Genomic DNA, 17,092 nt, shown 5'->3' on the forward strand with positions numbered 1-17,092 from the left:
TACATGTCTATAAATGTGGTCAAATTGCAGTTCTAAATTGGCAGCTGAATATCTACTTTTCCATAAGTTTTGCAGACCTGCAACATGTCTATAAATGACGTAAAATTACAGTTTTAAATTGGCAGCTGGATTTCTACTTTTCCATCACTTTTTCAGACTTTTAACATGTCTATAAATATGGTCAAATTACAGTTTTAAATTGGCAGCTGGATTTCTACTTTTCCATCTCTTTTTCAGACTTGTAACATGTCTATACATGTAGTCAAATTACAGTTTTAAACTAGCATCTGGTATTTCTACTTTTCTATCACTTTTGCACACCTGTAACATGTCTATAAAAATGGCCAAATTACAGTTTTAAATTGGCAGCTGGATTTCTGCTTTTCCATCACTTTTGTAGACCTGTTACATGTCTATAAATGTGGTCAAATTGCAGTTTTAAATTGGCAGCTGAATATCTACTTTTCCATAAGTTTTGCAGACCTGCAACATGTCTATAAATGAGGTAAAATTACAGTTTTAAATTGGCAGCTGGATTTCTACTTTTCCATCACTTTTTCAGACTTGTAACATGTCTATAAATATGGTCAAATTACAGTTTTAAATTGGCAGCTGGATTTCTACTTTTCCATCACTTTTTCAGACTTGAAACATGTCTATACATGTAGTCAAATTACAGTTTTAAACTAGCATCTGGTATTTCTACTTTTCTATCACTTTTGCACACCTATAACATGTCTATGAAAATGGCCAAATTACAGTTTTAAATTGGCAGCTGGATTTCTGCTTTTCCATCACTTTTGTAGACCTGTTACATGTCTATAAATTTGGTCAAATTACAGTTTTAAATTGGCAGCTGGATTTCTGCTTTTCCATCACTTTTGTAGACCTGTTACATGTGTATAAATGTGGTCAAATTGCAGTTTTAAATTGGCAGCTGAATATCTACTTTTCCATAAGTTTTGCAGACCTGTAACATGTCTATAAATGAGGTAAAATTACAGTTTTAAATTGGCATCTGGATTTCTACATTTCCATCACATTTGCAGGCCTGTAACATGTCTATAAATGTGGTCAAGTTGCAGTTTTAAACTAGCAGCTGGTATTTCTACTTTTTAATCACTTTTGCAAACCTGTAACATGTCAATAAATATAGTCAAATTGCAGTTTTAAATTGGCAGCTGGATTTCTACTTTTCCATCACTTTTGCAGATCTGTAACATGTCTATAACTGTGGTCAAATTACAGTTTTAAACTAGCAGCTGTTATTTCTACTTTTGCATCGCGTTTGCAGAATCGCGCTGCATATTTCTGCCAGTACAGACAATTAACAGATAATAAACAGAAAATGTAGAAACGGCAGACAATTTGCAGTTCTGGAATTGTTGTTAAATTTTCGCGTTTTTCGACCTGCAGAAAATGTAGTCTTAATGTATACCTATTACAGCGTGATAGCGATAAAAAAGCGCGTATGCAGATGAATTACAGCCTAAAATTTTTGTACGGGTAATTACGCTCAAGTTGGGAAAATGATTACGGATAGAAACAATGATGGATATTTGAGAATGGCGAGATATTATCAAAATTATCAAAAATAAATAGGGATTTATGGAGGATTGAAAATGGAGTGGGAATAAGTGGTGTTGGTATATTATGATTAGAGATTAGAGTGTTATGATTAAATATACAAGCACGTTTAGTTTGATTAAATACGCGTGTATGTGATAAACTTGAATACCTCCCCCCCCCTCAGAAAAACCCACGGATTTTACACACCAAAAAAATCACTAAAATCTTGAATTTTGTTGAATTTATACGCTGCAATAACACGGCATTTAATTAACCAATTAAATAATAATCATAAAAATTGCAGGTATTTGCCGAAATTCGTTACAAGGAAAAATTGAAAGAATCCCATTCGTTGACTGAAAAAGCCGCCGATTATACATGGTTGTCTATTAAAAATAGGCAAACCAAATACACTCTGTCCGATATGGAGAAATATCAGTTGGACAAGGCTTGCTCTCAGGTTAGTAAAATGAACCAGGGATAGATTTAATTTTAGAAGTAGGAATGGAGAACAGAGTTATGTGGGCGCGCCTCAAAGTCCCGGACCCCCTTCCACGGGACGGAGGGGGTATGAAAGAAGAGGCGGGGTCATAGGGACAGAGGTAAAAAGGAATCACGTATTTTTCGCCGTCCCCGTCAGCAACGTCATCGAAACGTAGTTTAATAATTAAATTAATAATTTAAAATTTTCGTTACGTGTTGGAGGGAGGGGCTCTATAATGGGCTAATGAGTTGGACTGAAGTAAATACTAACCATTCTCCATTCCTGCTTCTAAAATTACATCTATCCCTGAATGAAACATTCAACTTAAAGCGAGTCTCGGCTCCCTCCTATCTCTTACATCGGTTTTGGCGACCATATTGGAAGTCGTCAGCTCAGGCCATACAATTATGTTTATGGCAGTACTACGTACGCAAACGTCATATCCTTCTATCTCTTAGCTCAGTGTCACCCCCCCCTACTGAGAGCGTACAGTATCCCCTCTTACAAGATCGCGCCTAGAGGGAGGGATACACAGTCTACACCCCTCTCTACCGCCACTAGTCTATAGAAGTATAGCTAGAGCACCACAGGTGCCGACATTTGCTTTAAGGATGTCATAATTCAAGCATAATTTATAACATACGCGGAAAATAAAACAATACTGAAGCAATTTTACCATGAACGCTGAATCTCTTATGGGACTGGTAAACGGAATAGATTTTTCTCTATAGCACGTTTGCTTTGTAAAAAATAAATAAAAAAAACGGGTACGGCCAAGATCGTTTAAATTTTTTTCAATAGGTTTTTGAAGAAGCACAAAAGACCGAATGGCCTTGAGTGTTCCCAAATTCACAACCTCCATTCCTTCCCCCAATGCTATGCTAGAGAGGAATCGGTTTGTACAGTGGAAGGCGGGCGTTTTCCGGTCCCTTTAGAGATCCAGCGTTCATGATTTTACACCCGCCTTGAAATATCGACAAATTTTTCAAATTCTGATTTCAGGTGTCTCCATCTATGTGCAACAATATCATCTTAGCATTTCGCGAATAGCCTGTGAATATGACGTATCAAAAATCGCTCCCATAATGCATCGCGTCATTGACGACGCTGTAACCAATCAGAAAAAGCTCGAGGAAGAGCTTGAACTCAAACAGGAATTCGAACAAAAAGCCGCGAAATACAGAAGACATTCTAACACCAGTTGGTCTAGAATTCGGCCCAGAGAAAATCACAATAAAATACATCCCATAATGTTAACTGAACACCACGCTACATCTCAACCCATAAAAACACTAAGCAAAACTATTGAAGATTTACCAGTATAATGTACTAAAACCATAAGCCTATATCAAAAGATATTAATCATCATAAGCTTAACAAGTTAATAATAATAAGACACTGTGTGAAACCTATTATTTTATAGATTACATAATCACCTTTATTTAACTTATGGTATAAATCATAGCCCTATAATACCCTTCATAAGTTTGAAACACGTCACAGGCACCACGTGACGCCAAGATACAAAGACTCCATAAGCAGTGGGACTGGACACCTAGTCCTTAATTTTCGCAGGATTGCAGCACCAATGCCCAAAAGTGTTAGTTTCTTTGAACCACGCCTTTCCTCAGTCACCCCCCCCCCGATGCCCTTTACAGTCCTTTTAAAAGGGCGTCCCCTTGTGGTACGGGTTTTTCAAAAAATACCAATGGCCTATGGTCTTAATTTGAACCTATAACTAGACTCGACCAAGGATGAATAATCACAGTAGGTCATGCCTTTATTGATTTATTCGGTTTCGGTTTGGAGGAGAAATGTTTAAACACAGATGGCGCAGTTCTCTTAATTTTGTTTAGCATACAGTCAATATTACGGGTCAATATGGCAGACTCATACTTACGAATATTACAGGGTTATGATCATACTCAAGGGCAATTGAAAAATAGGTAAACTGTAACACATAGGAAAGATATTTATGGCAATAATTGAAGAGACACATTTGAAATGCTAATGGCCAGCTTTTAATAGTTCCTTATGGCATAGAACTGAACTGAATTGAACATGTGAGAAAAAATATACTAGATTATCTAGACATATGGAAAAATCTTGAAGAAGACAGTCTTATATCACAAAATATGAAAACCCCCCCAAATACACCATATGTGGTCCAAAATTTGGTGAAAGAGAAATTCACATTGTTCCTTATGTCAATGTTTCACCTTTTGTCACCTGCAAAACAATACTTTTTTTTAATAAAAACAAATATTCTATTTCAAGCAAATGCTTTGCATCTTTAAATATATCAGATGCAACAATAAACAAGTTGTCCTAAGCAAATAAATAAAATCTCAAAAGTCAAAAACGTTCTTTGTTTACAGGGTTCATACAATTTTTGGAAAACAAATTTCCCTGAGATTTCCAGGTTTTTCCCCATATACTTCCCTGAATTTTCCAGGTTTTTCCCCTATATGGAGTATCCTATGGAGCAAATGTTAACGAAGGAGGGGGTGGGGGCAAATAGGGCTATAACATACTCAAAGGGCATCCCCGTATCTCTATTAGAACCAGAGTTATGAGGCTCCAAATATAGTGTAATGTTAATCCTATGGAGGGTGGTATGTTTATGAACATTTTGCTTAATTACTCGGCCCCTGTTTGTCGTAGCCGTACGTTTTTAGTATGGTTAGATGGGGGATAAATATGACTATAACATAATCAAAGGACATTCCCGTATCTCTAATATAACCAGAGTTATGAGCCTCCAAAGTTGGGTGTAATGTTAATCCTATGGAGGGTATGTTCACGAACATTTTGCTTAATTACTCGGCCCCTGTTTGACGCAAATTTCCCCGATTTCCCTGAATTTTACTAAGAATTCTAAATTTCCCTGAATTTTCCCTGAGGTTTTTGTCAACTATTTATTTCCCTGATTTTTCCAGGTTTTCCCGGTTTTCCAGGTTTGTATGAATCCTGTGTTTAAATAATTTTTTGATATTTGAAAGTTTTTTTTTCATTTCCAAACCACATAAATTATCTATTTCTATTTGTTTTGAAGTTCAAAGAATTATTGCAAACACACGCAATTTCAAGAACGCAAGTTAATAACGGAGTTGATATCTTACCCTGGCTTCCAAATACTCAATCTTCCTTTCCAAAGACGTTAACTTCTCATTTAGAGTCTCAATTCGTGATCGGCAAGACATATCTGTAATAATAGAGCTATTTCAGAGGGGTAATGGCTACGTCACCAATGCTATTTGCCCATAGAGAAACATTCACAAAATGGCCGCCCTCTACACTCAAAGGCAGGCCCAATTTTCGTAGCAGACGAAATTTTTCCCCCACTGAAATAGCTCTATAGGTAAAACTATTTAAATAAGATCCTTTAAAGGATATCATATGAATGAAAGTAAGTATATTGAGGGAGAAGATTTAAAGCAGTGATTGATAGCAGTGTTTATCATCTATCCAAATGTTAAGATGTGGGTAGAGAGATGGGGCTAAGATGGCAACTTTATCTCCCATAATAGTTTTTAGTTGCAACAAGGTTTGGGTAAGGGTTTCCGTCTTCATGTCACAGAGAAAATTATCTTTCAATAACATAGATTCTTTTATGTGTTAAGAAGATATTTCACAATTTGCGATTTCTAATAGGAATTATTAAAAGGCACAACAAGACAAACATTGACATATACAATAACACAAGAACACAACACTACACTACCTAAGCCTTGGTTTAACACTAGTGTTTCACCAAATAATCCCACTTAAAATTCAATGTTTGAACGGTTTTTATTACCAAATGAGTTTAGGAAATCGGCGATTTTCTTTATACTTCCAGATTACTTCGATGTACTCTCGATTAGCCCAATCTTGTTGAATTTGTTTTTGAATAGCTTCTCTTTCCACCATCGCCATTTTACTTCTCTCGACCTGGTCGGAAACATTGAGCAAAGAGAATATAGGGAAGGAGTGGAAAATGGGGCAAAACTTGTCACTCTTTTCTACCGCGCATCTTCAACGCTCAGTACCGAGGCATTTCCGTTTGAGACATTAAATGGTATGTAGGTGGCGCTACTGAGCCGGAAACTCCCTCGTACCGCTAGTATAGATAGTTTTCACACATGGAGGATTCATACCATTTACACCAGGAAGCCGGGCTATCTGGAGGACAAAAGCAGACGAGTTTTTGTCCGCCAGATAGCCCGGTCTCCTGGTGTAAATGGTATGAATCCTCCATGTGTGAAAACTATCTATAATTTAGGCGAGACATAACTATTTACGCTTGTGGAGCGGGGGAGGTTCCACTCCTCCCCTATATTCTCTTTGGTAATGCACCGCCACCTATATGTATATTATTTAATCTTGAAGGAGAGAGGAATGGAGTGGAAACCCCCATACCTATAGCGTTGCCTGTGTACCCCCACCTACGGCACCATAGTCCTCCCAGCATCCTCAGCGGTTAGGTAGGGTCGTACTGGACGAAATTGTAAAGGGCGCTCCCTCTATCTTAAAAATAGAAGCTAGTTCTCATACAAATAAAATGGCGATACGCGGCAGCACTTAGCAATCGCCTACCGAAGGGTAGGGGCGTGCGCGAGGTACATTGGGAGAGATGTGGTGCCGCAGGTCGCCCATCATCATTTCCAATCCATCTGACTCCCTTATCCCTGATTTAATATAGGAGGCGGTGAGTAACGAATGGACAGCTACCAAGTTTATCACGCGATGGTGTCGCCATCTCGAAGCCTAGATAAGAAATGTATCAGCCAAATTTCCCGCCTTTTCTTTTAGTTCCCTTGGTTGCATTGGGATGGCGCCACAAGCGCGTGAAATAGTTAATTGGGTCCTGTTCAGGCTTGGAAATAAGGTTTATTTCTGAACTAGTCCTCCGGACCAGTGACCCCTGATGTCTTAAATATGAAACTGGTCCCGGGACCAGTGACCCTTCCCCAATTTATTTTTCTACTGGTCCCAGGACTTGTGGTCGTTCTCTCTTCTAAAAAATCTCTCTCGGCTTAGGGTTGTATACACGACTGGACTCCTGGAGTCGAAATTTATGTTAAAATGAAAATAATTAAAGAGGTCCCCATATCAATTTTTAATAAAAGTAGGAATTAATAAACTAGTCATTGGGACCAGTGACCCTCGCGTTTTGAATAAAAAAAGTGGTCCAAGCTATTAATAAACTGGTTTTTGACCTGTAAACCTGTCTTATTTCCTAGCCTGGTCCTGTTGGGGTGGTTCAACCAGGTGAAAAACCCAACCCTCGGATCAGCGGCGGGAAATTCAAAGGAACCGAAAATTTACAATAAGTTCAATGGGTAGGTGGTAGGTTTTTTTGGAATATCCAAGTCATATTGATCCAAATGACCTGAAATTTTTATGACACGTTTGTTTTTAGGTATCTATTATACTACAAAAGTTTAGATCGGATATTTTTTAAATAAAAAAGTTTCCAATGGCTAAATGATGTATTCAGAGTTAACGTAGAATATAGCTTCGGATCTAATCTAGTATAATAGAACAGAACAAAATTATTTCGGAGGCAAAAACTTGGGAGTTTAATTGCTTCATTAAAGGAAAAAAAACTTGAGCATTCTTTGTAAGCTTTGGAGTAAATAAATGATGAGGAAACATAAGAAAGATTGAACTATTAAAAATAAAAATAAACAACACAAATCAATGGCTTCAAGGCTCGGGTAAATAAAAATTACCGTCAATCCATAAAAGTCTAATAAGCACTTGTAATGCTCAAGGACTATGTAAGTTGACACAGCCGATTATAAAGTATGTGTCAGATCTAATCACTCATATTTAATCAGAAATAAAGAGATTTAGATTATATATTTTTAAGGTGTCACCCATTATGCTGCTGACTTGCGGTTTTAAAAATACCTACCCAAGTTTGCTATCGAAACTGGAGATAAAGATAACTTTAACCCGAACAATTTTGTTTTAATAGAAATAAGCTTAACCAAAACCTTTTTGCAACTTCTGAAAGCTTAGGCAAATAACAATAACAGAACGTGGAGCAGCAAGAAGTCATAAATATAATAAGTATTTCCAGAAGGGGATAATAGAAGAAGGATGCCGCTCATTATATACTCAGAAGTATATAATACTTCTCTTCTACTATCCCTTCTGCTGATACCTATCAGAACTAATACATTGTTTTAAAAGCTTGTTTAGAAAAAAATATATATTTTTTACCTCTCCGAGTGACGTATGTCACGGAGAGGTTCTAATTTCGACGTGTCTGTGTGTGTGTGTGTGTGTCTGTCTGTTGTTATTGACTTACACCCCAGGGGACCGTGTTCGCAGTTTCCGAATTGAAGCAAATGTGTTCGCTATTTCCGGACCGTATTCACAGTTCCCGGAAATTTCAAAACTTGAATCTATCCACAAATCAACTGGCCACTATTACTTCATCTGACTAGTCAATTGTCTATTCTACATGAATACCAATCTGTACTTATTGGCTTCAAACACCACCATTTTGTGGTCTTTGTCCATTCCACATAGACACCAGTCTGTACTTACTGGCTTCTATCACCATCATTTTCTGGTCTTTGTTTTTGTCCATCACACATGGACACCAGTCTGTACACCTGGCTTCTAACACCACCATCTTCTGGTCTTTGTTTTTGTCCATCCCACATGGACACCAGTCAGAGAGTATAGCCGCCTGTATACCGAATTAATTCGGTATACAGGCGGCCTTTACGTAGCCCCATTTGTTGCCCCCCCTTTTCTATCTATCTCGTTCCTCTAGATGGTACCGTGCCTGAAGGGGGAAAATATGGCTGGAGGGGGGGGGGACGGCACGTATCACGTGATATTGTTGGCGGGAAATTTGAATTTGTTTTTAGTGTATTGGTACGACGTCATGTGACTTGGTGACGACATTCAGTGTCCATAATGTTATTATTTGGTGTATCTTTAGGCTACTGTATACATTTAGTGGATGATTTAATGGTAATTCTATAGGTTCAGTAGACCCTTTCTACACGCACCCGTCCCGTAATGTTTTTTTTTTGAATGATTTTAAGGTCTCTCCATGTATGCTTATGCCATACTAAAGAACTAGATTAGGTTTACGTAGTTTATTGAAAATTAAGCAAAGACTAAGTTCTACAGTAAGGATGTATGCTTTGTATTGTTATTATTAGGTGTATTTTTAGGATATTGCGTACATTTAGGGTATAATGTGTTGGTAATTCTATAAGTTCAAGTAAACCCTTTCTACACCGTCCTGTATGATTTTAAGGTATCCATGTATGTTTATGTTATACTAAAGAACTAGTTTTAAGTGAGATAAGGTTTACATTGAAAAAAGGTTCAACTAACCCTATGATGCGGTACTACAGTAGGGTGTTATAGCTAGTAAACGAAATACAAGGTTAGAACAATAGTACATTTTAATACCATAAACGTGGTATTACGGCAGTTTTTGCACAGTTTGGCATTTGATTAGAAGTTAAAATGAAGCAGTACAGCTAAAAAAACTCAGAACATAAGGATTACATTTACGAGGATACGAATTTGGAGAATAATTACAATTACTTGAGTTAAAATGCGAAATATTACTAAAAAACATTAGAAAATACGGGTTACGTAGAATACATGGCAAACAAGCACAATACTAGTTATTAAATTAAACAAACATATAGGATTGACTGAAAAATATATACGCTCTAAAATACTGATATACAGTTAAAAGGCGCAATCGGTACTGAAAAACATCATCAAAAAGCAAGAATTACACCGATTTTGATAACAAACAAATTCACTAAAATGCAAAATTATTGCTACTTCAAAAAAATAGTAGTACAAGATGATTAAGCACATAAACATTTACCATCATAGAAAATAGAACAATATTACTGCATGCGAGATTATTAAGTACATATATATCCATGTACCTTCTATAAAACACCATTAATTAAATTGATTCACATTAGTTTTAATACGAATTTGGAGAATAAGTACAATTACTTGAGCTAAAATGCAAAAAATTACTAAAAAAAAAAACATCAGGACATACGAATTACATAGAATACATGGCAAATAAGCACAATACTAGTTATTAAACTAAAAATCCTCATTGGATTGACTGAAAAATATATACGCGCTAAAATATTGATATACAGTTAAAATGCGCAATCGCTACTAAAAACATCATCAAAAAGCAAGAATTACACTGATTTTGATAACAAACAAATTCACTAAAATGCAAAATTAATACTACTTCAAAAAAAATGGTAGTACAAGATGATTAAGCACATAAACATTTACCATCTTAGAAAGTATAGCAATACTACTGCATGCGAGATTATTAAGTGCATATATACCCTTGTACCTTCATAGAAAATATAACAATACTACTTTTAATATGAATTAAAAGCAATAATGGTTATTATACGATTTCAGTACAAATATCAGGCTAGTTATTAAACTAAAATGTTCACGGGATTGACGAAAAAATATATTTTTTCTGACGCGCTAAAATACTGATATACGATTACTGATAAAAATATGGAAATACTACTAAAAAACGTTATAATTATCATCAAAAAATAAAAATTACACTTATACAAAACAATTCAATACTTATTTTTATACTAAAGTGCTAATATATACTAATTAAAAAAGCTTACTAAATGCAAAAATATTACCAAAAACGCTGCGTATTCGTTAAAATATTGTTACATATTATTAATTGAAATACGTTAATAATACTAAAAATAATACTTGAGATACTAATTAAAATACTGATACTGGGTATCTAAAATATATACAAGTAACTTATGTGGAAAATGTCAAGGATTCTAGTTAATATAACCGTAGGGGGCAGTTTTATAGTCAGGTAGAATTCTAACTTTATCCACTACGACCTGATATGTTTTGGTCTGGTTGATCGTGATCAGAGTGTGATCTTGTAGACGTCTGATTTGAGGACCAATAGGGACTTGAACCGAGTTCATTAGAGGTTCACCTTCATTGTTTACGCCTAGTAGATTCTTCATTGTTTCAAAATTTATATAATTTTCAGTAGAGGCGTTTAAATAAAATCCTTTAACTTTGATAATGTTAGTTTTTTTGCCGGTTTTAGGGTCTAGAATATCCATAGAATAGTTCTTTGGTCCAGCACTCCCCCATTCGCAAATATACGCATCTGGGCCATAGGGTTCTAGTTCATTTTTTAGTTCCCCTAAATAATCGCCTGTGGGTAGCAAATGTGCGCCGTCTGGCGAGAGGTACACTAAACTATCCGTGTCATAATAAAAACAAAGGTCTCCGACCTTTTCAAGATGTTTTAGTAAATGTAATCGAGCCATATATGTTGTGTAGCAAGCGATAACTACGTTTGTATGTTTCTGTACGAACTCGTTTTCTAGGATGTGTTCGTACTTTACTAGTACGGTGTTTTCGTTGATTGTTAGTAAACTTTTAACCTCCAAGTCTGGATTTAATATTAATCCGTACAATTTGTTGGCATCTTTGATTAGTTCGGTAGAGGTGTGTCTTGTTTTCTGGCCAAATTTACCCCAAAAAGAGTTGAGCATAAGTTTGCTAAGACATCTGAGACCTTCATTTTTCTCTACTTTAGTGATATCCAGTTCTACACCCTCTTCGTCTTTGAAACTTTTGACATAGTTCTCCTTATCTTCTTGAGTCTGGCAATCTGCCGGGAAGCCGCTAGCTAGGGTTTTGTATTCTAAAAAGGTATTAACATAATCTTTAAACAGTCCTCCCTGTTTTGGTTTGGGGTCGTACTGTGTCACTTTGTATGACCAAGCCTCGTACATTCGTGTGATTGTGTAACCATTCTCTACTGCATGACGTAACTCGTCGACTACCCATGTACCTCTCAATTCTCTTTTTTCAGGAGTATGTTCGCAATCACCTTGAAACTGGGTTTTACAACATGTGTAGCATAATGGAAATGTTAATTTTCCATTAATACGAGCGGGCAGAACGGGATGAATTAGGTTTTGGGCCGGTAATATGTCACATTTAAGAAGACCATCAAACGAAAATATGTCAGGAAAATCGTCTAATATGATCTCAGGATGTCCTATAGGTATCTTGGTGGTTTTATTAATGAATGGGTATAGACTTGTGAAATCCACGTAGTGAATTCGCTCCGATCCTGTTGTTTTATGGTATAGTTTTGTTGCGCAACATCTCCCCCCGAAGAATGCATCACGAGGGTCTAATCTTTTTACTATTTTAGGCATAATATCATTATGGTTTAAAAACTCTATTATTTCGGGTTTATTTACTTTTTCCTTCTGCCATGCGCACTCCCATTTGACATTTACTGTATAATTGAGAGATTCTAATTTGGCTAACATGATCATGCTTCTAAAATATCTGGAATTCAAGGTTTGCGCAGGGTCTCCATGCAAAGCCTTGTTTCTGTTTAAAGGAAAGTGTATTTTACACCCATGATAGAAACACCCCCAATACTCGAATATTTCCTTGTTGATTTCACAAAATCCGTCTACTTTAAGTTTTTTGATTCTGGTTTCTTTCCCTCTAAAGGAGGATTGGATAGTTATGTTTCTTTTGTGTGCAGTCCACTCTAACCATTCTATAGCCCCTATCGACTGATTTTCGCTAAGTCTATAATAATTAGCGGGTATGATGCCTATAGTATCAGGTTTAAGATAATTTCGGCGAAACACATAAGAGCACACGCCAGGAAGAGTAATTGCGCCGCAATTAAATGGATCTACGCCAGTTACTTTAATGAGTAGCGTACGGAAAGTTAAACATCCTAGGAATAGTAAAACCGTATCGTTCTCACAATAATAATTGAGTTCACTCAGGAAGTCGAAACCGTGACCTTTACTATCCTCGGAGCTATGCCATTTTAAGAAGATATCTAAATTTTTCCTTGTAAAATATTGACAACCATAAGCTTCGATAGGGGGGAGATTAGTTTCTATAACATAGTTGGTTTCATTCTGTCTATTTACTTCAAAATTATGTTCTACAACATTGAATAAAAAATGTGGAAAATACCCTTTGGCTACGTCGGGTATACCAAAAGTAGAGGGAAACTTTGCTAAAGCTACAGGGATGAAATTATAGGAATCAAGAAATAGCAAGTTAAACAATTTCATTTCTAAAATTCGAGTTCCGTTAATTTTCAAAGATGGAACGAATTTTTCATCTCTATTTATGATTTCTCGAATTAGTAACTGATTATCATAATTACTGCCATAGTGAGACAGTATGATGACGTTCTTAACGGCATGCAACTGCATTAAATAATCTAAAAATAAAGCTATAGGATTACCGCCTGAAAATTGTTGCTTACGCGTACCAAACTGACTACACATATTACAGTTAAAATTTAGGGATGTTTCATCTATACAATGCTCACACACGGTTATGCTGACTAATAGGATAGCCTGGTGTTCATAGGCTCCTAACTTTTCCTGACACACCGTTTGCACGCATTCTACGTCAAAGAAAATGTACATAAGATTTGGCTGATTAGGTCTAGGCTTTTTAACGGATGGCACTTCCAGAGGTTTGGCTTTGATAACCTGGATATAACATAAGTGATTGCTGGGCTGATATTTCTTACAGACCTGGCAATAAATCTCATCACACGTATGCATCTCAGTTCTTCGGGAAAAATCAATAATTTTTAAACAGTCTTTACAGTGAAAAAGGCGCTCACATAGGGACTTTTTACTGCTGGAAGATGCTAAGTGACTTTGATAGCAATCATCGCCTAAGAATTTCCGTAAGCAAGACTCACAAGCTATCTGGGAACCTTGGCAGATAGTGGGTCTCATGCAACTAAAACAAAAGTCATTACATTTATGGGACTGTATTCGCCAATAGGGTACGAGACATTTTTCGCAGAATCGGTCGTGGCTAAAAAGTGGCCTTAATTTTGTAATAACGTTATAATGGTTATTTTCACTCAATAAAAAGAGGCGGGGCCTAGTATCATATGGATCATTTTCGCCTAAAATCAAAACAGGGACGCTATTTTCGAATTTGTAGACGAAAATCGAATATTGATTTAAATAAGATTTGAACCTTTCAAACGATTCGGCAGTCCCACACTCACTAACTTTTACATCGGCCTTATAACATAAATCTAAAGCCTCATTTCTTTGTAGTGTGCCCTTTGGATCTATTTTAGATATAGTTAAATATCGCGTTTTTAGAGTCTTGTCACCCGTTGTATCGTCGGCGTAAGCTCTATGAGTCATAGCTACACATAACGCTTGAGCTAAACACAGGTTGTCAGAATTGACTATACGTACAATACCTCGTCTATCTTTACAGAATAGATTGAAAGGTTTAATCCCTCGTGCTACAGGGCGCCCTTTACCCTCCGGTATTCTTACAATGCTAAAAATAATTTTAACAGGACCTAGGAAAAATGCTTCCATTTCGTCATCATAGAGCATAACACTAAGCTGGTCAAAAAGAATATTGGGGTCTACTTGATCAGCTCTTCTAAAGGATAATTCTAGTTCAGACCTACAAATATTCGCCGCACTCTTTAAAGTAATTTGGACGTAGTCTGTAGGTCTATACTTACTAAGGATGCATTTGGTTACGGTACATACACTAGCGACGGGATCGTCTGTAACTCTAAGTACTACCTCTCGGCCATACATGTTAAAATGTTTGTAAAATCTCTCACTTTGCCCTATTATCTCGCAAGAAGGTACGTTGTCAATAGGTGCGGGTTGGTCCGTTTCTCCTCCTCCCCATTGTACGTCGATATCATCGTCAGAAAGCGTCTCTTCAGAACCGTTCTCCCTCTCCAAGGTATCGTTCAATAGTATCTCCTCTGCGGGTGGTCCTTGATCTTTTCCGTCTAAAAATGCGGCTATCTCTTTGTCATATTGCGAGCTGTTGAAGTCGGCGATTTGAGCTTCTTCGTGTATACCCAGCTCAATTTCTTCTTGTCATTTCGCTAGGCGATCTACATATTCAGTTCTTAAGGGACTCGGAATTAGATCCCTTAGGTTTTCCAATTCTTCTATGGTATTACAGTCCTCTGGTCTATTTATAGTCAGTTCGTTCAATGTTGTACGGAGAGTTTCAGGATCCATGTTTATCTTTCGATGTTTGAAGATCGACTGCGTATTTTGATCATTTCCTAAGCCGCTTTTATACTAAATTTCTTAATAGACACGCCTACATTCCTCAATAATTTAACAATAGCCTTTATTACCTGATCCTATCGGTCACCAGATGTTTTCACACAATGCATTTTCGGAGCCAGGCCTGTTAATAGTTTACCCATTTTATAACAAAATAGCGCTGGCTTTGCTTTATGTCAAGTAAATTGTCAACAGAAGAGCGGACTATAAATAGAATTTTGGTATAAACACCGCAAATAAGGGACAATTTTATTGGGGTAATAAATGAAAAACATGGTGTGTAAAAACTTTCTAGTGAGTCTCAATTGTGACAATATCCTTTGTTGTCTTCAAGTCTGATAAATAATAACGTTCCGAATTTCTCTAACAGGTCATAAAAACCATTGTACATTTTTCAAAAAAATGCCACCTTAAGCTAACTAAATTTCTTAATAGACACGCCCACGTTATTCAATCGTTTAACAATATCTTGATTTATTGCTAATCAGTCATCAGATGTTTTTCTCTTTATGCATTTTCGGACACACGCCTGTTAATAGTTTACCGATTTTATAACAAAAGAACGTTGGATTTGCTTTATGTCAAATAAATTGTCCAGAAAAGAGTGGCCTATAAATAGATTTTTGGTATAAACACCGCAAATAAGGGACAATACTTGTAATAAATAAAAAACAGGGTGCGTAAAGCGTTTCTAGAGATTCTCAATTGTGAAAATATCCTTTGATATCTTCATGTCTGCTAAATAATATGGTTCCGAATTTCCTTAATAGGTCATAAAAACCATTGTACACTTTTCAAAAAAAATGCTAACCTATGAAAAGATAGTTTCTCACGGTCATGAATCACACTGTGAATGTGTAGGAGAGACGTCAGCCTACACAATTAAAAAAGCAATGAATCACAAAATAGATTCCAATGAAAACAATGAAATAGCACTGGTAAACCACCTCCTAAAGCCCTTGCCTGAACGTGTTTACGGAATAGGTAATAAAATATTTCATCAACCAGCTAGCAACTAGACACTTACATATAACATATTTAATTCCTTAAGAGGCCAAATTTCGAAACTTTTAAAGAAGAGACAATGCCAATCGAAATCGTATTCGTTATGAAAAGGTTTATCAACGGAATGAAATTCTCAAAACAAGTCCAAACATTATGCGTCTTTCGCAGGATTAGAACAAAAGACCTTTCTCCACCGATGTGTATAACAAAAGGCGTAAATGTATGTACTACCGAAATGCGATTGATTGGGTTAATTTGTGATTAATGATAATTTTCGCTACTTGCTAGTGTAGTGATAGAACTGTAATACCTTTGAAAAAGGACACAATTGACTGTGAAAGGCTTGTAAATAAAGGAAGCTAAACCCAATGCCATATGGTCTGATTTGGGTAAAGAATTCTAGTGCTTTGTGAGAATGACTGAAACAAACAAGGATTTGAGCCTGATTTTTCTACCAAAGTATTCTTAATCTCGTCAAAGTTCTGTATAGACTGAAAGATCTGACAAGAAATAATATTAATGTTTTACCCTACCCAACTTGTTAACAATGTTGAACCCACAATTATTTAAGATCGGCTTAAGAGACTTCATCGAGGGGGAAAATCACAATATATTGTATGGTTTGCGATAAAAAGGTTAAAAAATGTACTGTTTTTTAACAAATGTTTTGATTAATCCTAGATTGATACAGCGTTTACTTGAGATGTAAGCACTGAAAGTTTTTGATTTAGCTGCCAGATTGAAGGTAAAATGGGGTATTTAGGATAGCTTTGTTACATTATTTGCTATGTTAAAGATGATAAAAGAGCGTTATTTCGGGCATCTTTAAAAAAAGAACGAAATTAGTCTCCTATAGTTCTGGAAAAATACTCATATATTTTCA

At 36.2% G+C, this 17,092-nt stretch overlaps 1 protein-coding gene and 1 pseudogene across 1 annotated transcript; both read right to left on the minus strand.

The window, feature by feature from the left end:
- Window positions 1-4,051: 4,051 nt before the first annotated feature.
- On the minus strand, window positions 4,052-5,971 carry LOC149656760 (putative protein BRICK1-B; annotated as a pseudogene).
- Window positions 5,972-10,634: 4,663 nt separating this feature from the next.
- LOC149656761 (uncharacterized) lies at window positions 10,635-15,153 on the minus strand. Its single transcript, XM_089844625.1, has 3 exons — window positions 15,135-15,153; window positions 14,739-15,002; window positions 10,635-11,774 (listed from the first exon to the last, which is right to left on the minus strand). Exons 1-3 carry the CDS (start codon window positions 15,151-15,153, stop codon window positions 10,885-10,887), a joined length of 1,173 nt encoding a protein of 390 aa, XP_089700751.1. The 3' UTR covers window positions 10,635-10,884.
- Window positions 15,154-17,092: the final 1,939 nt, after the last annotated feature.

This window comes from Phalangium opilio, unplaced genomic scaffold (genome assembly GCF_054372755.1).
Source record: "Phalangium opilio isolate 3A_F unplaced genomic scaffold, DU_Popi_V2 ptg000077l_1, whole genome shotgun sequence".
NCBI lineage: Eukaryota > Metazoa > Arthropoda > Arachnida > Opiliones > Phalangiidae > Phalangium > Phalangium opilio.

Bases quoted from the DNA above. Each gene is read 5' to 3' on its own strand.
- LOC149656761 (XM_089844625.1), bottom strand. The intron at 11,775-14,738 runs GTGAGAGATTTT...ATACCTTTTTAG, and splicing joins TTGCGAGATAATAGGGCAAA to AATACAAAACCCTAGCTAGC.